At 33.6% G+C, this 24,036-nt stretch overlaps 1 protein-coding gene across 1 annotated transcript in view; it reads right to left on the bottom strand.

Moving 5' to 3' along the window:
- The window catches only part of LOC131045625 (putative leucine-rich repeat receptor-like serine/threonine-protein kinase At2g24130), a 95,104-nt gene extending 75,618 nt beyond the window's left edge, over positions 1-19,486 (bottom strand). Inside the window, exon 1 of the mRNA XM_059219075.1 lies at positions 19,285-19,486. Coding sequence (XP_059075058.1) covers positions 19,285-19,486 — 202 coding nt within the window. The remainder of the gene's footprint in view (positions 1-19,284) is intronic.
- Between the last annotated feature and the right edge of the window lie 4,550 nt (positions 19,487-24,036).

Raw genomic sequence — 24,036 nt, 5'->3', positions numbered from 1 at the left:
ATCCCATAAGAATTAAAAGAATTTAAATTTTAACTAACTTAAATAAGTTAGTAAAAACTTAAACTATTGTAACTCTAAAAGTAAAACTATGCTCCTCCCTGCAAGAAAATGTTAAAGATCCTACAAAACACCAACCAAAATAGTTAGAAACATACAGGCTCTTGTGGACTTCAACAAGTCTAAATTTAGGCTTGGTTACAATTTTAGTTTTTGCCTTCTATCTGTAATGCACTACAGAAAGGACTGTACGCACTACAAAACAACCGGGATGCGCTATCGAACAGACCCGATGCACTGAACTGTTTTTGGAATGCGCTACGCTATTATTTTCCCATGCCGAAACCTATAGGAAAATGTTAAAAAGTTGATGCACTAAGTGATGGTTTTTACGTGCTAGGGAATGAGTCCCATGCACCGAACAGTGAGCCGGATATGCTAGATGATTAACCAAATGCGCTAAGGGATGTTCCCTACGCGTTGATTCCTATTTTCTGCATACCTGCAAAAGTGATTATTTTTAAAAACCGATTTGATTAATGGGGTAGTGTCCCACGGTGGGCTCCAGAAATGTGTGCGGGAAAAGTGAGCCAATGAAACTTAAAATGTGAAAATGTGGTCTCAAAGAGCTGGTTCACACACCCACAAGACTTCTTGGTGCAAGTTATGGAGTCATGAAGAATGACTCAATTTCCCAAGGTAGGTTCCATGGTTCTCTATCTCACAAGGTCCCTCAAGCCAATGCCTTTCCTCTCAGATCACTGAGCAAAGTGGCTTAGGGATGACGAATGCAAGAACAAGGGATGCTTTAGATTAATTTTACCATGAAATGCATCTTATCTATGCATGATTCTAGAAATTAAGTAGACTAGATTATAAGATGACAGGGTTAGTAGCAATACTATCCTAACATGATATACTAGTTAATGATCTAAGCTAATGGTAAAGGAAATACTCTAAAATGCTTATTAGATTAATTCCTATTACAAAGAGAAGCTAGATGTATTGATAAATTTGAGCATAAATGAGATACTAAAAGCTTGCATTGATGCTTAAAATGGAGGAATGAGAGTTCTATTTATAGTGAAAATAGGGCAATGGATGGTCAAGATTGAAGGAATTAATCAAGGGTTAGGATTGAAATTTATCAATCCATGCTTACAATTCTCACCAATGAAATGGTGACAATTGTCAACATAAGATTGTTTGAGAGGAGATGAAAGAAGCATTAAATTCTTGAGAAGACCTCATGGTTACCTTCGAAGGTAAGAGTTAAGGTTAGGTTAGGGTTATCCAATGGATAAAGCTTTTACCCAAGGGATAAACTCTTGTGCAAAGGTTAAAGGGATAACCATGGTCAAAGCAATGAATGCTTGATGAGACCCCTGGGTTAGATGAGGGTTAAGTTCGGCAAAAAGTCTCTAACCATGCCACTAAGGGTTAGTTAACCATTAATGGTTTTAAGACTTTGGGGACACATTTATAAGAGTCCTTCCAAATTTGGGGGTATTCAACAAGTTGGCTTGTTGAAGGCATAAAGGCTTTAATGCCTTTTGAAGACTTTACTCCAAATTTGAGAAGTGACCTCCTCAAATTTAGGGAAAAGGGATAATGAATGGATTTAGGTTAATTGATTAGGATTAGATGGATTCTAGAAGAAATTAGGAATAGGGTTAGGATGAAAGTGGGAGATGTAGGAAAATGCAAGTGGATGAGGGATAATAGGATTAATTAAAATAAATTGCTTTATTTTAATTTGGTTGCAAGTTGGGAAATTAAATAAATTAGATTTATTCAATTGGGATAAATTAGTTAATTAAATGTAAATTTAATTAAAAAGTAGGGAGAAGGGATTTAATTAAATAAAATGATTTATTCAATTAAATGATGTAAAGGGCTTAAGTGAATTTAATTAAATAAATTGAATAATTTATTTAATTAAAATAGAAGAATGTGGGTAATTTAATTAAATTAGATTTAACTAAATAGAGGAATTAGAATAAAATGAACATTGAATATTCATTTAGGAATATGGTCGTTTTTATACATCTACAGTATTATATAATGTCTTTGGCTTATATAATTCATATTATCAATGTTTGTTATTAATAAGGAATAGTAAATCAAATAACATTTGTAATTTGAGTATCGAGATAAATTAGTTAGGTGTCAGGATATAATTTATTGAATATTAAGCTTTGAAATTTTTATTAGTGTCTTTTGGGTCACATAATTTTATTAGCAAACCAATTTTTAATGTTCTACATTTTTTGTTAATATATATATACAGTATAAATAGTTTCTTGAAATTATTTATTTATGTTGATATAAATTATGTAAGTCTCATCAATAATCATATAAATGAACACAATTTTCCTTAATTATATATTCATGATGTTTTGCAAAGTGTACAATTTTGTGAGTATCAATTAAAATGAGAATTAGATGGTAAGACACTAGGTAAAATCTTTGAAGTTCAAGACTTCATTTGGACATTGTCAATGATACCTAAAGGAAGGAATATATGGTGTGTTGAATGAAGCTCTTGAATCATAAGAAATAAATATATGCATATAATAAAAAAAACATATCGATAAAAAATAAAAATAAAAAATGCAACAAATAATGACTTAATAATTGGTATAATGTTGAAGCAAAAGGGTTTGTGGGGGATGTGATGGATTGTATGGTGATTTACAAGGGTAAATGCCAGTGATAGAGAAAATCATTAGGGATGAGGTAAGGGATACATATAAAGTATAGTGGTTTTCAAATGGGAGTGGATGAGAGGAATTGACTGCATTTGGTTAAGTGGTGAGGGACTAATGAGAGGTGGGGGTAGGATAAATTGAAAGAGATATGGTGATGGTACATGGCAGGAGAATGTAATGTTATGCTATGAGAGAGGGGATATATCTATGAGAACCATTCCAAACATAAGTTAGCAAGAGAATGTCCTTAGTCTAGAAAGAAATCAAGGAAAGAGGGACATGCATTGGTGGAGGAAGATAAGATGAGCACAAGAAAAGTAGGTGGTGAGTAACTATAAGTAAAATCATACACATGAATGAGGGGTATGTATAGAGGGGGTATAAAAGAAAATCCCAATGAAAGGGGGCATAAACTGCTATTTATTGTAGTGGGAAGCTAGAATAAGGGGGCATAGATGAGATATAATGGGGGAGGATGGTGGTCTTGAGAAAATGACTTAGGATGGAGGGTATTGGGAAATAAGTAGAAATATGGGGTTGGGATACGAGGATGGTGATAATGTGGGTGAATGATGAGGTGGGGGAAGATGTGAGGTTTTGTTATAGATAATGAAACGATTCTATAGATAACACCTATTTTCTAGGTTTTCATCATGGTACTTGCCCAAGCTATTGTAAAAAATGACTCTACACATGATGCCTATCCATGTTTTGGATGAACTTATTGTAGTTGTGATGTAATCAAATTTTTAATATGCTTGTACATTATTTAAGGAATTGAGTTGGTTCTCAACAAGGAGTTTAAGCTCATTCAACGTACCACTATACATTCCTTAGTTGAAATACGATTTTCTATGGATGGTAACTTGACCTTGATTGGAAAGATGGATTTGACATTGAAGACGAGGGAGTAAGGTATGATATTAGTGGGGGTGTGGATGCTATTGTTGTCTAGGCCAATAGGGTGAGATTGACCTAGAGGTGCTAGTCATGACCAACATCAATATTAATAGTTTTTAGGATTTATATAACATTTTTTCTTGAATCCTTCGATTGGCCTTTGCCTTATAGGCAATATGGTGTGGACCATTTGGGCTTAGTATGGAATTATTGGTAAATGGTTTGCACTTCATATTTTTTGGAAGGATTTGTCATTATTAATGATGATGGTAATGTGTATGCCAGTGACAAATGATGTGATAGATGACAAGTTTGGATATTTGTAGTCTAGCAATATATGTGAGTGAAATAAATTTGATCTATTTTGTGTGAGTGATAATAAATTTCTGTCTGCTAGAGGATGATGGGTTTATCTCGCCAATGAGATTGTGGATCCATGTAGAAAAGGGAATCACAATGGTGATTATATAGAGAACTTATGATAGGGCATGAAAGATGTCTCCATGCTTCTACTAAGATATACGATTTGTTACATATTGGCATGCATCATTTCCCATGGTGGGTCAATAATAGCCTATGTAGACTAACTTCTTGGTGAGGACCATGTTGTTGTGAGTCTACCATATACTATTATGAACCTCTTAAAGAGCTAGGTTAACCTTTTATGAGTTGATAAATCTAAGAAAGGTTCCATCATAACACCTAAAATAGAGAATTCCATATAGGAGGATGAAATGAGAGTTATGTTGGATAAGGGATTTGTTTTGGTTGGAGGAAAAGTTATGTAGAAGGGATTGGTTTTGGACAAAGGTGTAAATGTTAATATACCAAGAGAAATTGGTACTAACTAATTCACAAACTATTTTTACTTCAAAGGATATCATATGGGATTAAAAGTTAACTTTTAAGGAATTTGTATTCTCGTGGATTAGTATTCAAGTTTAAGAGGGATCCTATGATAGCCATGTCATCAAAAAATCTTGTTGGTGCATGATATTTATGCAAACAATATGGATAGCAAGTATTATTTTAAAATATCCACCATATGTTTATAAGTCACGCATTTATTATTTTTATAAGGAATAAATGAGTAGCCTAGTTGATTACAAATTAGTCATTGAATACCTATATACACTAAATATTTCATTGTACTACAAGATTTAAACAAGAGACAAGGGCTTCATATCTTGTTATATTATTGATGGAAACCCTATTCAAAATTATTAAAGGATGAGATTTCCTTGGGGGGTGATAAATAAGATGATTTCTCCGAAACTATGGGCAGTGAAAGAACCATTAAAGTATAATGTAAATAATTTTGTTTCCCAGTATCAAGAATGGATTCACTTGGAAATCATATTGCTAATGGTTGATCGTCTTGAAGTGGAGATTTTATCAATTGGTCAATGATGATAATTTGTCCTTTAATTTATTTTTGATTTGCATACTCTATATCAATCTTAGTAGGAAGCATGACCCATTTTACCATTCTACTAGCAAGAGTTTCTTTAGATAGTAGATACTTGAGGGGGATGACTTTGGTAATAAGGTGAGTTGCAACATTACTCATGTAATGATGAATCTTATTAGCATGCCTTCTTCATAAGAGTGTAGTTAACCTCACATCTTACTAGAGTCTTTTGAGATAATAGATGGTCCTTTTGTGCTCTTGATAATCATGTTGCACTATTAGAGAACTTAAGACATGCTACTAAAATGTACAATATTAAGGGCTTATCTATATTGGGTGCCACTAGGAGTAATGGATTAGTGACATATTGTTTGATTTGATCACTTGATGACTTTGTTCATCCCATTCAAAGTTGACACTTTTCTTTAGTAAATGTGAAAAGGGTTACCATTTATCCATGAGTTGGATAATAAATCGTTGAATAAAATAAAGTTTCCATTGAAGGTTGTATATCTATTTTGAGGGTGGAGTTTTTGCAATGGATTTTGCTTTATCAAGTTTTACTTTTATGCCACATCAAGAAATAATGACACCTAGAAATTTTCTTGAGGTTACTTTAAAGACACACTTCTCAACATTCAATCAAACCTTATATTCCTTGACTCTTTGAAATATATAGCATAAGATAGTTTAGTGGTCCACTTTGTACCTTGGATTTCCTAATATGTATCCACATAGTCTTCAATGAATTCATGCTGCATATTAATGAAGATGATAATCATGGATTGTTAGGAGGTTGCATTGACATTTTCAGCCCAAAACACATAACCCTATAGTAAAATATTTCTATGAATTGGTGAATTGTTTATTATTTTGATTGTTAGGCGTATATAGATTTGATTATATATTGAGAAGCCAACCATGAGGGACAAATTTTCATGCATAACTAGCAATTCCAATATGATATTGCTATTGATAATGAAAAGTTCTTTGGGGGACGAGTTGTTAATATCTCAAAACTCAACATAGATGGAAATACATTTTTTTCTTGTTTATTGGAACCACATAAAAAGTGCATTGAGAATAATAATAATAAGCCAAATGAACCATATGGCAAATAGATTTTGCAATTTTCCCTTGACTAAAAGGGAAACCTTGGGATGCAATATTTAGCTTTTATCATACTAGTTTGGCATTTGGTTGGATCATTGGATGATGGATGAATAAGGATGGATCTAAGCATGACATATCAAAAAAGCACCATGCCATTATACCAAGGAAGTCTCAAAGCACATCGAGAATGCCTTCTCTTTTTTGGGTTATAGAGAAACTCCTATTTGTGTGGTTTTAGGTTTATATTCTATTACCAAGTTCATGTAAATGGATTCTCAATTAGGTGGGATGACCTATCTTGAAGAGGTGCAAGTGCCAGAGGCAAATGGAGTTATTCATAAATGAGTGCAATTTAGGTATACTATTGTCTTTGGAAGTGTTAAAGTTTGATGATAAATCAAGTGGTTTTTTCCATTCTAATTATGTGTCTTGAGGGATTCCTTAGGATAGGGAAACTCTTATTGTTCGCTAAAGTATTTAATTTGTCTAATAGGTTTTGAAATACTTTGTTGTGGTCTCCATGGGGCATATGATTATGAAGTTGAATGAACTTGAGAATTGCTTCATCATTTTGAAATTTGCCAAAGAAGGGTAGATCTCATTGGTCCTAGTTAATAAGATCAAGGTGGTTGGTAATAATGTTAGAGGTTTGTGGTGGCAAGCTCTTCATAAGGACTAGGAATGAAAATTTCTTCATCATTGTCAAAATTGGGAAAGACATGTTCTATGGTATTAGTTATGTCACTAATAGCATCATAGTACTCATCCCATGATGTATATCTTAACCCATGAGTGCTATCATTTGATGCTGGGTGTAAAAGATCAATAATTCTTAACTTATGAATGATAAGATCCTTCCCTTTGACACATGCACAATGGAATGGGGTACTTATTTTCCTTAAAGAAAATAACATATTCTTCTTTGTAGAGCCATATGTCATTGGAGCATTCAATATCCTTGTTGGCTAAGTAGCCATGATGGATTGATGTAGATTAGAGATCAAGAACTCCAAAAAGGAGTGTTGATATTCACAACCACTACACAAATCCTTCAAAATTTTCAAGTAAGAGGAACACTTTCAAAAAATAGAATGAACCGACAACAATATTAATTTAACTTCATTAAAATTCTAAAAATGGGTACAAAAAATTGTGACTAACCACTCTTTGAAAAATAATTTAAACTTGCAAATGAAAGTTTTTTAAAATTTCTTTTAAAAAACTGTACAATGAAATCTCCCATATTCATCTATAAAAATACATGCTCACTATATTTTTTTCTACTAGCACCACTAAGCTAATATTCAAAATGAAACCTCTTGAAAACCTCATTTCTACAATAACTACACACATTATTTTATTGACATAAAATCAAATAAAACTCTCCAATCTTTAGAAGCTAAAGGAAAAATTACATCAAAACTTGCTTCCTCAAACCAAATTTTGTTTTCAAAACATTTTCAACAACCCAAAAATCATTACAAATATAACAATGATGCTCTCAACAATTAAGAGACATCTCATTTCATGCATTATTTTGATTCGAGTTCTTCAATTTGTGCATTGGTTTTCTTCTACCTTCATTCATTCTTAACAATAAATCATATCCACTACTTCTAGCTCGATATTTTTCTTCCTTCCTGGGCATTCAATAACTTCTTCAAATTTGTGCATTTTCCCTCTCTTTCTCCTCCTCCTTCTAGGCATTGAAACTACTAGGCCACTTTTCTTAATAATTTTTGACATTCTTTTATTTGTAACTCCTCCCACTAATTCATTTACAACTTCTCCACTTTCTTGTCATTTCTAGGTGCTTGAGATAGAATATCTCCCAAAATAGGGTCATTGGAATTTGGATTTTGAGCACAAAGAAGCAATAAATTGCCCACTATTTTCTTGGGCATTGGGTTTTATTCCATTCATTTTTGGTAGAAAAAAGCTTAAGAAATAAGAGACATTAAAATATTTTCTTCAAAGAATTTTAAACCATATAACCTTTGAAGCTTACAAATTTAATCTCAATGTGATGGTTGAGTGCAAAGGATGCTTGAAAACCTTCGCTACAAGGACAAAACAAAATAAAACAAAACAAAACAAAACATAAGAGATCAAATAAAGAAAACATTTTCTTTTGGTTGTGCATGATTGCCCATGCTCCCAAATGCTTTTGCATCATTGATGAAGGTAGTAGGGTTGTGTTGCATCATTGGGGAAGGATCCTTTAATTTTGGACATAGTTGTTTGTAGGACTGAGGAGATACATGAAGCCTGGCTATTCAAAAGATTTTGTGGATTTAGTGTTCTCTATATCCTTTAAAGATAATTTTAGAGGAGGATTTGAGGGTTCCTTGTTTGGGGGTCAAATTGGAGAAAGTGGAGGGGATATTGGAGATGTTGATATAGGATGTGGATTTAGTGGAAGTTGGGTTGGGATTCACCCTAGAGATTGGAAAATTCTGGGGTTTTTGAAATTAGCCTTCTAACATTTTGTAGTACTAAAAGGGGTGAGGCTTAGTAGGAACATGGTGAATTTATCAACATTATAGGAAAAAATAGGCATTGATGGTATGTGGAAATAATGGTCCTCATAGAATAAATCCATGGGTGATCTAGAGAATGTTATATGGAGTTCCATGTTTATCACATGATATAAGAATTTCTACAATACGAGACCTATCTTGAGAGGAAGGTGAATGCCTCCAATTGATTCTCTTTCTACGTTATCATAAGATTTGATAGTGATGGTTTTTGGGCACAAAGACTTTGTATAACAACCAAGTTAATCCACCAATATGAATGTACATTTATCTAGGTTTGACTGATTATCTATGAGCATGTTTTTTATTTTATATTTGGAGTGATGATTTGAATATGGAAGGGACAATTATGTGAAGGGTCAAAGGGAGTCATATCACTAAGATTGAAGGTGATACATTGGTCAATAATGAAGTGATCAATGCCGGTTTGGAAGTGCAAGGAGTATATCACATTAGGCACTCTTGATTCTCGAAGTACTTGGTTCAAGACATCCCTATGAGTGGGAGATGTGCAGATGAGGTCTAGGATTGATATTTGAGTGGGAACCTGCTCAACCTAATTGATGAGATCATATTTCTTTTTAGGATTGATTGAAGGGGGTCCTTACATAATGACCTTTTTTTTGTATAATGACAACACAATAAAAATATTTAAATTTTTATTTGTGAACCCATCCACTAGATTGCTCAATTTTTGAATGGATAGAAGCATAATTAAGGGTTTTTTTTACAATATTAATGGATGTTATGGGGGGAGAATCTTATTATTTATTTTTATTGTGAGTGGGGTATTGTTGATTATGTTTAGAGAATGGATTTTGGTATATTACCATTTCTTCATTAGGTGATGAGTTAGATTGTCCTTTAACTTTAATTTTTACCCTGATCAATGAGCTCTTGCATATAATTTTTCAATTTCATGAATTTGCTTGTGGCATGACATTTGTTCTTATTATAATCACAATAATAATCCTCCTTATATTAAGAGGGCTTGCGTTGGATTTCATTGAAGGGTTCTATAAAAAGAAAGAGACTTTGTTGGCCTTGATTATTATGTGGAAGACTACCTTGATGGGTTTCCACAATGATGTGTTTGTGTATTGTTCTTTTATTGTTTAGGTTTTTTGAAGGGAATAATGAGGGATGGCAGAGGTTATAGAATTTAAATGTGTTTAGAGTTCGTGATACCATTACTATTTGAATCTTATTTTTGATAAATAATTTTAGTTTTGGTTTTTGGAGTATATTTTTAATCAATCCTTTAGCAATGAGGGAATTTTCAACGTGAATACTTTTCTCAGTGATTTTATCAAAGGTTGAAACATAATCTAATTGTAATGGAATACCAACTCTACATTAAGATTTGTGATGAAAATTTGTACTTGTATTTTTTATATTTGATAAGGGAATCAACTTGCTAGTGCTCTCCAATATTTAAGAAAGGATATTAATACTTCTCTTGATTGTTGTTGAACATTACACATATCTATAATTGTTAGTTCATGCTCAAAATTATATTAAAATTGTTTGAGACTATTTTTCTATAGAATAGATGAAGGTAGCAATAGACCCTATAGGTTGGTGTTAAACCATTGCAATTCTGTCTCTCTAGAATTTGGGGAAAAGGTGAAGCAAGTATGTGTCTTTGCGGGTCACTATTGGCAATCCTTGAAACATTCCATAACATGCTTTTTAGGGTCACTCTTACCTTTGTATTTACTGAACTTTGAAATCTCAAATAAAGGGGGGAATGAGATATGTGAGATCGAACAAATCTTGAAATTTTTACTAATTTTGGTATGTCCCCAATTGAAACATTTTAATAGTTTTTAGCTCCAGTTTGAGTTTTGTTGGTGGGTTGGGTTGGGTTGGTTGATGGAATGCTTAGAAGATTGATTTTATGAGAGGTTTGTTTTGTATGTTGGGTTGAATCCTCATGGGGATTTTTTTTCCTTTGATAAAAACATGTATTTTGGATTGAGATCACATATTATGATCAAGATGAAGGTTGGTATAATCATTGGTATGACTTGGAGTTTCATGGATAATGGTTAGATTTTCTCCATTGTCACGATGGTGGCTAGAGGTATAATCAAAGTACTGTATGTTTGTTAATCTCTTTGATACTTTCCATAAGCTCACATCCTTGTTTGGAATTAAGGAAATTGTGATGATTAAAGGTATATTTAGGTTTATTAGAAGCCTCATCACATTGTTGTTTCAATCATGTGGGTGAGATGGTTCTCCTTAAAAGGCAATCTAGGCTACTATAAATTGACTAGGAAAGGTATTTTCTTCAATTATTCCAAGCCTAGACATTTATCTTGTGGTTGGTGCAATTCAATTTGTTAAAGATGATCTTTAGATAATAAGTCTTGGATTTGGATAATGAGTTTTGATGGAGAGTCTCATTTGAATCAAATAGGCAGTGATGATGGCTGGGTGGTTGGATTGAGAAGGGTGAGGAATACGAAGATTGACTAAAATGGGATGATTTATTTTAGACAATGGGTTTGGATAATTTTTCGGTGATTTGCATAGTTTGGATGATTTGATCAAATAGGGTGGTGGATTCTATGAATGGTTAGGAAGATATTTATTGTTTTGGTTTTGTTTAAGGTTGGTTTTGAAGGCTCCAAGGATAGGATTTGATGGTTGTAATTTGGATATTTTATTGGGTTGACAAGTTATGGGACTTGACCAAGTAGATGTTTCAAACTTTGGATCCTTGGGACCTAAGATGATGCAAGTTTTTAAGGATATTTCAAACTTTGGATCCTTGGAACCTAGGATAATGCTAGGTTTTAAGGATGTTTAAAACATTTGATCCTTGGTATGGTTTTGAATTTATTTAGTTTGGAACCTAGGATAATGCAACATTTTAAGGATATATTTGAGTCCTATGAATGATGTAGGGTCATAAGGATAGAGATGTGATTTTTGGATGTCTTGATTTTAAGGATATAGAGGGGATTTTCAAATTTCCAAGGGTTTTAAGATAATGATGTTTTCAATTTGGATGTCACCTAGGGCTATGGACAATTTGAAATGCAATCTTTTGACGTTGGAGATAGACTAAGGCTTTAGGGATATAATTAATTTGATTGGTAGATTAGGAGTATGATGATGGATTTAAGGACGATTGCATATTGAAGTTGAGTTTGGATTAGGGTTTGAAAAGTGGATTTTATTTTGATATTTGTTAAGGACCTTGGATTCAAATGTTGATTACAAAAGTTGGTTTTGGATGTTTGTTGGTAAGATTATGATGTGATGTTAAAATGATGATTTTTCATAAGTTTTGAAGATAAGAATGTTCTTAGCACAATTGTAAACAAAGTAAATACTTAAATAATTTGGATAATTTAAGTAATTGGCGTGTGAGTGATTACAATCCCACCAATATGCTTTGTCTAGGTCATTCTAAGCATGGAATGTATGGCCCACAATGAGGCACTAGCCAATTTTGTTTTACTCAATATTGCTAAATTGTATGGGAATAGAGCATACACGACCTAAACACATAATTATATGGGTACATGGTGAGTAACTTCTTGTGGCTAACTACTTACTAAAGTATTAAAACTAAACACAATCAAAGGTTCTATCTAGGATTATCATGACTTTCTAAAGGTATCCTTGATACACTCAAAGGTACTTGAGGTCCAAGTTCACGAAATGAAAGGTTATGTCTAGCAACTTGATGTGAGAGGGTAACCCACTCTCCACCTTCACTTTGCAAGGTATAAAGTTCTTGCAAGTTTATCCATAATGATGAATGTCCTCTCGATGGGAGAATCTATTTATTATCTCAAACTTAAAAACATCAATGGATTTTGAAGGTTCAGTTCATCCACTTGGTGATGAAATCTAAGACAAACCAATTAAAAAGAAAGTTAAGAACTAAAGCTTCATTTTTATCTCTAAGTTTTCTTAAGGCATGAGGAGAGAGAATAAAAAACACAATTTGGGAAATGATTGAAGACACCACAAAAATTAATTTTAAATCTAAAAAAAAACCTTTGTACAAATACACAAGTTAAGTTTAACCCTTAAAGAAAAATGTTTAGACAAAAATAGAAGAAAGGGGTTTGATAATGAGTCTTATTTTCAGGTGAACCTACAAACCACCTATTAGTAGTTTTAATGGCCTAGACCATTTCTAATTGAACCTACAAGTTCACAGTAAGATATTCATGATAGTTGAATCCACAATAGAAAAAGGGGTCAACTAAAATGGTAAATATTAATGCTAGAAAATATGGTAAAATTACATAGGCACTTGCATAGGGCACCTATTCATGCTTTTAATTATTTGGTTGATAGCACCATTTAGGATGATGATTCTTCTTAGATTGTTAGTTCTCTTGTTCTGTGCAATTCTAAAATGTTATGCTTCTTAAATTCCATTTCCCATTAGAGAGTCCCAACAACCTCCTACTTTGGTAATCAAGCATGTTATGTGTTCAACATTGGTTCAAATTCAACTTTATCATGTGGTAGATGCTTGTAATTTGTCTACTCCACCTCATTAGTTTATTGTTTTCTATATGCACATAGATGGTCCCTCTATAAAGGAATCACCTTTGCCTCTTGTTTTGAGGACTTCGATGATAGTATTTCATGGACCGTTGCATCAAGATAGAAGAAAGGTCTTTCTAAATCTATTTGACAATCAAATACTAGTGTGAAGAGTGTGAGATTGAATAGCATTGGGTTTGAAATTGTCTAAGTGGAGCCTTAGGGTCCCAATTAATATCTTCTTTGGGTGATGTAGTGTATTGTAGCTTGGTTGTAGATTTGTCTCACTTTTTATCTTGTTGGGTTGTCTATATGTCATGGTACTTGTTTAATTTATCAATTGATTGTTCTATTATACAATGGATCACGCCCTTTCAACTTTATTTTATCAACATAAAATACACATGGTACATGCACTACTTTGAAATGGAAACAAGAAACCAAAGAACAAAGACTCAAAATAAAGTTAGAAAAGGCATAGATACCATGAAAGATGTAGAAACAACATATGATAAGAACAAATGCCACAATGAATGAAAAACACCATAAGATAGGCATAGATACCACAATAAAATGTTTGCAGTAAAAGGTCCACAAGATTCTAAACATGAAGGTTTGCTTATAAAACTAGTTAAAATCCCACAAAAAAAGGTTAGAAAGATTATAAAGGATAAAATATAGGAAAAAAAGCATGCCAAGAGGCAAGATTATGCAAAGATGAATATAAACAAACTAACTATCATAGAATGATATAAACACCGTGGGAAATGTAGAGGTGCCATAGAGGAGGACAAACTTTATTGTAAATGTATACGTTTTACACATGTTGTCTAAAATATCTCAGAATTTGTAGATGCTAAAGGCAGCTTTTAAAATCATTCCAGTTATTGCATGAAGATTAGTGCAAAATAAAATATAGCCAAATGATAGTGAAAGGTTGTAAAAGGGAATCTACAAAGCCTAATGAATTAGTGACAAAATGATAAACAATAGCTACTATACGCCAATAAAAGTATAAGAAACCAAAAAAATGATAGCAAAACCTAGGAGTTTGAAATCCTTCCAAAAAAGGTTAAGAGAAACAAGGATGGTCAGATTACATATCCACCATAGGCTAGGGCATAGGTGCCACACATGTATATTGTCCATGTAGATGCTATAATTATGAAAGGGCACCATGCAACATGTTTGTGTTGAAAGGTCAAAATAAGTATTAGGCACAAACACCATGAGATTGGATGAAAAAGTTGTAGACCTAGAATGCATCTAAGAACATCAAATGCCTCTAAAAAATTACAAAAGAGGCTCTAAAATAAATATTAGTATTGGGACAATAGTCCCTCCAGACATGCTAAAAATATGGACTTCAATTTTGAGCTAAAATGAGAGAGTTAGATGCAATAAAACTCAAACTCATATAAGACATATATACTCAAATTAGAGCAAAAATTGAAGTTAAAATGACAATAAAAAAGATCATTATACCTCCACTAAATATTTGTAATGTACACCATATGTTGAATTATTGCAATGTGGGTCCTCCTTTGATTTGATCTTATTCACATTTTGATAGCATGTAAGCACTATGAATGATGGATGCAACTATCAATTGGTAAGCCTTCTTAAATTGACCTTCGGAGTTGGAAGTGAAGGGCTTAGATTAAAGGATGAAATTATGTGCTAGGATTGCTTTGCATGAGTGTGCATCCTACTTTCTTAACAAGTGACAAGAGGTGAAATATTCTTGATGAATGGATGAAATTTCTTTTAAATGCAAGATGGAAGGAGATGTAAGCAAGTGGAAATGAATAGAGTAAATAAATGGAGGTTGGAGACTGTGAGATGAAATGGAATGTCAAGATTCCTCCACGTTTCCTAGTCATATATATAAACAAAGAGTGAAGATAAATAACTTGAAGGGATGTGTCAAAATAAAAGGTCCAAATTTGTTTTCTTTTTGGATTTGAAAACGGTCCAAATAGGAGGTGAAATATGCTTAATGAATGAATGAGATTTATTTAAATGCTAGATGGAAGGAGACGTAAGCAAATGAGAAGGGATGAAGTAAATAAAAGAAGGTTAAAGATTGTGAAATGAAATGAAGAGTCGAGATTCCTCCACGTTTCATAGTCATATATATAAACAAATGATGAAATTGGAAAGGGTCCAATTTATATTATCCAAAGAGATAAAATCTTCCTTAATTATATATTCATGAATGTTTGTAAAGTGTATCATGTGATTAGAAATTCAAATGGGAATAAGATGGTAAGGCCTTGGTAAAATCCTTGAAGTTTTGGAGCTAGTCTAAACGTTATCAATGATGCTAGAGTTATGGAGATGGGACAAAACCAGAGTTGGGCATACGTCCTCTTCGTTGGGCTTAAAGCTGTTAAGAGTCTCTTCCCTTGAATTGACCAAGCTTTGGGATCGTCTAAGTCAAATTTGGAATGCGGGTGAGTTACCCATGTGTTGTTACATGGGGTCGCCATGAGATTGTGATAGTTGTCTACCACTCAGAGAAGCCAGAATCTAATCTAGTAATCTTGATAGCCCGTGAGGATGACCCATTGGATTTGAGATGAAAGGATCATCTCACATTTGTGGGGCTCTGGATGTGATGTCCATTTTGGAATTTGCCTAAGTGATGTTGAAGCTTTACAAAATTGAAACGTAATGGAGCTTCGTTGAATCTCTCACAGCTCCAAATAAACCATCCTGAAGTTAAGTTTAAGTTGATATTAGTAACTATGATTATCAGTCAAGTGTTAGATTTTGATGGCGAGTCTTAAATTACATATATTAAGCAATATATTAAGTCTAGAGAATGTCAGTCAATTGTGAGTGTTTAACACTTTTAAGCCTAGAAAACAAAATATTATTGGTTTTTATATAGATAATTTTAAGATAAAAAAACATGTTTAATATAGCTTTTATGAATATGATATTGAACCCAAATCATATCAATCATTCTTACGTAGAGTTGATTTTAGTTTGTGTGGGGGGTGGATTGATAAGTTTCACTTTGACTTTAGCTTGCTCACTATTTTGAGGCATAATAATAAATAATTTGGATGATATATAGAATGATGAAAATACAATCTTATTAGTTTCCACATAAGAAATTTTAAAATCATTAAAAATAGTTATCTTTAAATTATCAATGAAGTTGATTTTAGTTTGTGTTGGGATGGATTGATATGTTTTAATTTGACTCGTCGTGTCACATTTTCCATCAACAAAACTATTTCATTCTAAATAATCTTAGGTGATACCATTTCACTCTAAATAATTTCATGTGAAACTATTTTGCCTTAAACAATTTCAATTATTTCACCATAAACAATGTCAAGTGAAACTATTTTGCCCTAAACAATTTCAGATTAAATAATTTTGTCTAAAATACTTCACATACATGGTACACACACTGTCCAAAACCACTAAATAGATATAATTCAATTTTAAAACTCAAAGTAAGCTAAATTTGCATGTAATATTTTAACTACAACATTTCTAGGTGAGAGTATTCGTGAAATTGTCTTTGTGAATTTTTATGTGGTAGTTTAGCGCCTCTTTTGAGACAAATTCAACAAAAAATAAACTTCAACACTAGATTATTACAAACAAGGGCACTTTTATGAAAATAGCTTTATCCTTTTTTTAATACATTTTAATTAGTTTTATTATATTAAAAGAAAAAAAGTTACAAGTAGGTTAGTATAATATTAGAATATATTTAATTTTTATTTTTTTAAAAGTATATGGTGCATTAGTAGAGAGAATTAAGTTCGACTTAAAAAATTTATTAAGAAATAAGTATTCATTGATTTTTTTTTCATCCATTAAATTTTAAGTTATCGGAAATATTTTTTTCTTTTTCTTTTGTGATGTTCCATGATCTCATTTTTTTTAAAATTTAGAATAATTAAAATTCTTCTGTTAAATATATTAAAAAAATATATCCAACTAATTTACATAAAATAAAAATTTAATAAACATTAAGAATTTTTAATTGCATTAATTTAAATCATTATACAATCTAAAACATTAATATTACTCTTTAAAAAATTCAAATAAGAAAATTATATTTGTGTTAACCATTTCTTTATGAAAAATGTGATAGTTTTGAAATTTTACTCTAGTAAAATATTACCTTAAATAAAAAAAAAATTTAAAAAGGTGTAAAAATTTATTAATTAGAAAGAACCAACACAAAACATGAAGAACAATGGATCTGAAAAAACCTACAACCAATAACAAAGCACCCACCCAAGGAGACTTCAAGGCGGCCCAACAATTAACCTGACATGTCTTCCAAAACCAACTTTCTAAATCTTGCGAATACTCTAGGGGTAATTGACCCCATTTACTAACATTCTACCATCTATTTGATCAAAATCCCATTTAATGAAATATGTAACCACTTTTCTCCATTCCTACGAAATGTGACAAAAAGTGATAGATGTTTCAAATAGACACTGTAAGGATTTGTTTGAACAACAAGGCCAACAACCAATATACTTGGATCTAACCTTTGAAAATTTAACATGTCAACTACAATCTAAGAATCTGATTCATAGATAATCTCATGCTTGCCCAAAGCACAACTGCTTTCCAACACAAAAAGACTAGCAAGAGCCTCCATAGAATTATTAGTTTCCTATCCTATCCTATATATATATATAAGAAAATTTGGACATCTCCAAAACTATCTCTATTAATACCTCCAATCCCAACATGTCCAGGATTTCCCCTGGAAGAGTCATCTGTGTTAATCTTTAGGACTCGATGAGATGGGGGAGACCATTGTCCATCTCTCAATATCTTTGTTTTAGCATGCCAACAAGTCCTTTGCTAGGATTAGCTTGTACCACAACCAAATAATTCAAAATTATTTATTATATCCAAGTATCCAAGGTCCACAGAAACAAAAAGATTACACCTTTGCAGATAAGGTTTCCTAAATCATACTAATGACCCTCCGACATATGTGTTGGACCCCAAATTTCCCACCCTGAAAAATCCTATGATTCCTTTCTAGCCAAAGTTGCCAAATAATGAAAGTGGAACCAACATGCCAAGAAACATAAAGGAATAAAGTCTTAGTTGGGGACCTCTCCAAACTACTCCAAAAATCAAGCAAAGAAGAAGCGTAAATGCAAGCTTGCTTCTAAGCCCCCTACTGAAAGTAACAAATCTCTCTAGCAAAGGCACACTAAAAGAAGATATGTGAGACACATTCCTTGTTATTGTTGTATAGAACACATAGGAAAGGACCTTAGAATCTCTACTTTCATAAATTCTCCTAGGTGAGCACCTATTTTGTGTTAGAGTAATCGGGTCTTTACTTGATTAATTAAACAACATTTGTTTAATTATTTAAGTAACTTTAGGTGCATAATAATTAATTCTTTTATTAATTATTATGTGCAAGCCTAGGTTTTCCTTTTTAGGGTTTCTTGACCTATTAGAGGTTAATTCTTTTCTTTGTATTGTAATATTATCACATTACACATTTTGTGAATATTGAGCTCTCATCTTTTTGAGCATATTTTCTGTGTATTTGTTTTTCTATTATTGCTTCCTTGCTTCTCCTTGTAACATGTTTATTCAATTTGCAGAGATCATTTGGGCTCCTATGGTGTTGTATTTCTCAACTCTCACATGGTATCAGAGCTTCAGATCTGTAGCTATCTGTTCTTGTTTTTAAGATTTTTTGCATTGGAAATAGTTTGGGATTTTTTTAGAAGTTTTTTATGCACCTAGGGATAGGCCTTTTTTTTCTAAGCACTTTGGGTCTAAACGGACCTCACCATCAAGCTTAGAAGGCCCAAAAACCCCTATGATCATTTAAAACTTGACCATTTTTGGCTCCTGGGCCTCTGGGAGTATTTTTTTCTCCAGTACCATGTCGTACGACCCTGACACGTAGTTTGAGAAAAAAAAATTCATAAAAAAAAAAATGCCTTTTTACGGCATGCAGGCTAAATGATTTTTTGTTTGAATTTTTTTTTCAAAAATCAAAACAAAAATCACAAAATTGGCAAAAGTCTTGTTGAAAAATCAAAAATCAAAATTGTTTTTGGGGGTTTACCCCACGCATCTGCCACAGCCACTGGCCCCCTCCGGCCCCGCTGACGCTCGTCCTCTGGCGCCCTCCCCGCCACCGCCAATGCTCTCCCCGCCGCCGCTGGTGTTCTCCCCATCGTTGCCTTTGCATTCTTGAGCACCCCCTGCGCTTCCCAGCCGCTGCCCGCGCCCACCGGAAACCACCGCCCGCCACCACAATGCCGCATATGGGCCACCTCCACCTGCTTACCACCAGACAACCACCCTTTTTTGCTTCTTTTAGGGGGGGTTGGTTTTTTTGTCATAACTTGGGCAAACAAAGTCATTTTTTCGAAAATGAATAAGAGTCGGAGAGCTAGTTCCGAGCTGGACCTCGTGGTGTTGGAATGTTTTTCCAATTTTGCTGTTTGACTGTACTTTTTTCTAGTCAATGTGGGGTCTCTTTTTTGCACTTCTGGGGCTGTAGAATGAGCATCCAAACTCCATTTATTGAAAACTTTATATCATTGGAAATCTTGTTCTGTGTACTTTCTAGTCATATGGGTTTTCTTTCCAGATTCTACTCCAGGAATATTTTATTCAGTTTTTTGCTTTGCAACACTCTAGTAAATATCTTGGTTGTTTCAGGTCCTGAGATCTCTTCTCTAAGTAGGATGTCTCAGTTTTGGCTGTTCTTTCTTTTTCTAGTCTTCTTATCATTGTAGCTTCTTTTATGCAAACACACTGAGATAAAGTGCCATCATGCATTGTTTACTTGGGATCTTGCACATCTTGTGCCTTATTGTATGTGCACTACTTATAAAGTGACATGAGGGGGTTGATGTTTGCCTTTTGTTTGGCATCTACCTTTGTCCAGTGAGTGTTCCTTCCATGACATTTGCCTCATGATGTGTGTCAAGTGAGTGTTCCTTCTACGACACTATGTACTTTCTTTGCACCTTCGATGTTCCTGGTTCTTTGTCGTGCAGTTCTTGTTCGTCGTTCTTTTCAGTGTACCTGTCCCTCTCCCTTTTCAGCATTATGGGGAGGTTTGTCCTATTGGTTCTAATGCTTCCACGGTTTGATTGATCAGCTCTTCAGGCTTTTGTTTCTCATGCCAGCTGTATCTTCGAGTTCAGTTGTTTGCCTTTGTTTTCCATCTGATTCGAGTAGTGTCATTTGAGGCCACTCATATAGATTACAATCTTCTCTACCTGGTCATATTCTATTTCAGTGGAGGTTCTTCAGATCAGCATTTATTCTTCGATAGTGTTTTTAGGTTCTTCATGCTTCAGTGATTCTTCTAATCTTCTCTTGTTCCTATCTTTTTGGAACATTCTTGTTTGGAGGCTTTTTCAATCTTTCACTTGCTTTTCCATCTCTGTTTGGAGTAGAGTTTTTTTCCCACGTGGTTTTCTCCATTTCTCCAGTTCATAGAGATTTCATTGTATTTGGGTACCTGATTAGGCCTTGTTGTCGAGACCCATCTTTCTTGCTTTCAGTAGCTATTCTAGGTTTTAGCTTCTCCCTAAGTCTAGCTTAAGGGGGGGTGTTAGAGTAATCGGGTCTTTACTTGATTAATTAAACAACATTTGTTTAATTATTTAAGTTCCCTTTATCTCTTTTACACTTAAGCTAATTTTAGGTGCATAATAATTAATTCTTTTATTAATTATTATGTGCAAGCCTAGGTTTTCCTTTTTAGGGTTTCTTGACCTATTAGAGGTTAATTCTTTTCTTTGTATTGTAAGATTATCACATTACACATTTTGTGAATATTGAGCTCTCATCTTTTTGAGCATATTTTCTATGTATTTGTTTTTCTGTTATTGCTTCCTTGCTTCTCCTTGTAATAGGTTTATTCAGTTTACAGAGATCATTTGGGCTCTTGTGGTGTTGTATTTCTCAACTCTGACATTTTGTGTGACCAACCACATAAAGAAACTATATTTAGGACAAGAAAACTTGTTCCACACTTGTTTCCACCAAGGAACAACAACTTTTTGATGAATTTGCTTGTGTAACTCTTTATACCTTGAGGCAACTGTGAATTTGCCTTCTCCTAGGCAAGAACATCCTTTCCTTTCAATGAATTACATACTCTTTCAGCCAAGATCCTATAAAGCTCCAGAAAAGACTCCTTTGAACCTCCTAGAGGCTACTCATGCAGTTCTTTCTATTTGAACATCTCCACTTGATTCAATACCAAGACTATTTCAAAGTCCTCAACTCTACTCCAACTAACTTCAATAAACATATCACAAAGAGGCTAAAAATGAGGATACATTTAAATGATAGGAGGATGGCCATCCCATGAATCAAAACATAAGAGAGCCTTAGAGCTGCTATTATAGATCCAAAATAATCCACACTTAATTAACTTAGTACCTTTGTTGAGAGTGTTTCAGATTATAAAACCCTTACCTATGAGGTTGTATCAGGAACATCTTCTTTATCAACCTCACCTAAACCCTTAAAATACTAGCATGGTCTTGATCTTGATCGAAGCACCACCTTTAGTAGAGCTTGGCTACCAAAACTTGCACATTGAGGCCAACTTGACAAATGCTTAGACTACCCTCCTTCTTTGGCCCACATGTAGTCTCCCACTTAACCAAGCTCCACTTTGTCAAAAGAAAATTGCCAAGCCATAGGAATTGACAAGAGAGAGCCTCAAAATCCTTAATGAAACTTGAAGGAGTAGTTAGCACAAAAAATATATATATAGGGAGGGATCAAACCATAGATTCTAAGAGCATAACTCTCCTAGCAATTGAAAGCCACCTACAACTCCAATGGTTCACGCTCTTATGAAACTTATCCAACACATCATGCCACAACCTCCTAGGTAGAGACATCATATCAAGGGGAATACCAAGATAAAAAATGGAAGGGAGTCAATCTAATATCTTAGAATCTAAGCAACATTGATCTAGATAAGTCTCAAAGTAATGAATAATAAAATAGAAGAGTTATCCTCATTAATCCTCTGCCCAAAAGTAGCTAAGTAAATGTTGAAAGTCTTTCTTAGATTTAATGCTTCACTAACTCTAGCTAAACCCATTAGATCAGTGTCATCCATAAAATGCAAATGAAAGTAAGGAGTCAAATTGTTACCCCAACTTCATCCATTGATTATACCTTGTTTGAGATGAGACTTAGTAAATGTTGTTGTTATATGGAGCCTAATCAGATTTGAAGGTTAAATTTTCCCTACTTCTATCGGTACAGTTTTCCCCCATATTTTTTGATGGGGGTTTGGAGGCAGCGCCCCAAGGTGGGGTCAAGGGGCATCACCCCTTGCATGCTCCTTGTCGCTATACAGGGCGAGGTCGAGGGGCAGCACCCCGTGAGGCCAAAAAGACTTATTATTTTATAAAGGTGTCAGACGTTATTTTTCTATTGGCTGACATGTTGTAACCCTAATTTTGTAACCGACATAAGTCTTGATAAAAGGCTAAGGGTTAGGGGTTTTCTGTAGATAATTCTATAGCATTTTGCAGGGGTATTGAGTTGCAAGGGATTGCTGGTTGTAATTGGTTTTGATTTACTGGATAATAATATTGGAGTCTTTGTTTGGTGGATGGAGCCTAAGATTGGGTGAATCACCTTAAATATTGTCTCTTTGCTATTATTATTTCTATGTTTTTCATTCCTGTGTTTAATATTTATCTTCATATAATTGATATTTTCTGCATGCAATTCTTAAAAATTGTCTCCAATCATTCAACCATTAAAATGAACAAATAAGGAGAAAGGGGATCACCTTGCATAGGGCCCCTAGAGGCTCCAAATAATTTTAAAAGATCACTATTGATAAGAATTGAGAAAGAAAAATAGGTGACACAAATCATAACCCACTTAATCCACTCATCACCAAACCCAAAAGATACAAGAACTTGATAAAGAAAATCCAACTTGATAAGATCATAAGCTTTAGTCATATCCAACTTGATAAAAACACCCTTCTCCTTGGAATCTTTCATGGAGTGAATAGCCTTAGTAGAAATCACAATACTATCCAAAATTTACCTACCAACCACAAAGCCACCTTTCTCCAAAGAGATTAATCTATTAAGCCATGACTTGAGCCTCTCTCCAATCATCTTAGTAATTATTTTGTAGACCCTATTACAAAGAGCCATAGGTCAAAAGAGATATAGATAATTAGTCCCTTCTCTATCAGGAATGGGGTCAAGAAACATATAACTCATGGCTCTTAACATTTGTTTATTCCTCTACAACTCTTGCACAACCTCCAAAAAATCAAGTTTGATAATTTCCAAAAAATCTTGGTAAAATTCTATAGGAAATCCATTAGGGCCAAAGGCATGCTCTTTCTTCATTTGAAACACAATCTCTTCCAACTCAACCAAGGAGATAGGTCTAATAAGAGCCTTATTCATCTCATGAGAAACCAAAGAAGGAATGCAACTCAAAACTAGGTTTTTCTTGTCTCTAGCAAGAGGGGAATCTTGAGAAAACAAAGCTAAGAGAATTGAGTAACCTCCCTTGAAATTTCACAAAAATAGAGTTGAATCCCCTCATGGGGACTTCATTGGCTAGGCAATATTATACCACGTGCATTCATATTGGGGGGTTTCAAAAATGAGGGTACAATATCTTGCCTATCGGTGAAAATAGGGGGTTTTTTTATTCGAGCTATGAAAAAAATACAATATTTGGTGAAAATAGGGGGGCTTTTAATTCGGGCTATGTATTGGGAGGGGGTGAGAAAAAAGGAGTTTAGGGAAATATATTTTGATAATAGGGGGATTATTTACTACTACATGAACAC

This window comes from Cryptomeria japonica, chromosome 4 (assembly GCF_030272615.1).
Source record: "Cryptomeria japonica chromosome 4, Sugi_1.0, whole genome shotgun sequence".
Lineage (NCBI taxonomy): Eukaryota > Viridiplantae > Streptophyta > Pinopsida > Cupressales > Cupressaceae > Cryptomeria > Cryptomeria japonica.
The sequence above is the reverse complement of the archived record's forward strand: the minus strand, read 5'-3'. Positions and strand labels throughout refer to the sequence as shown.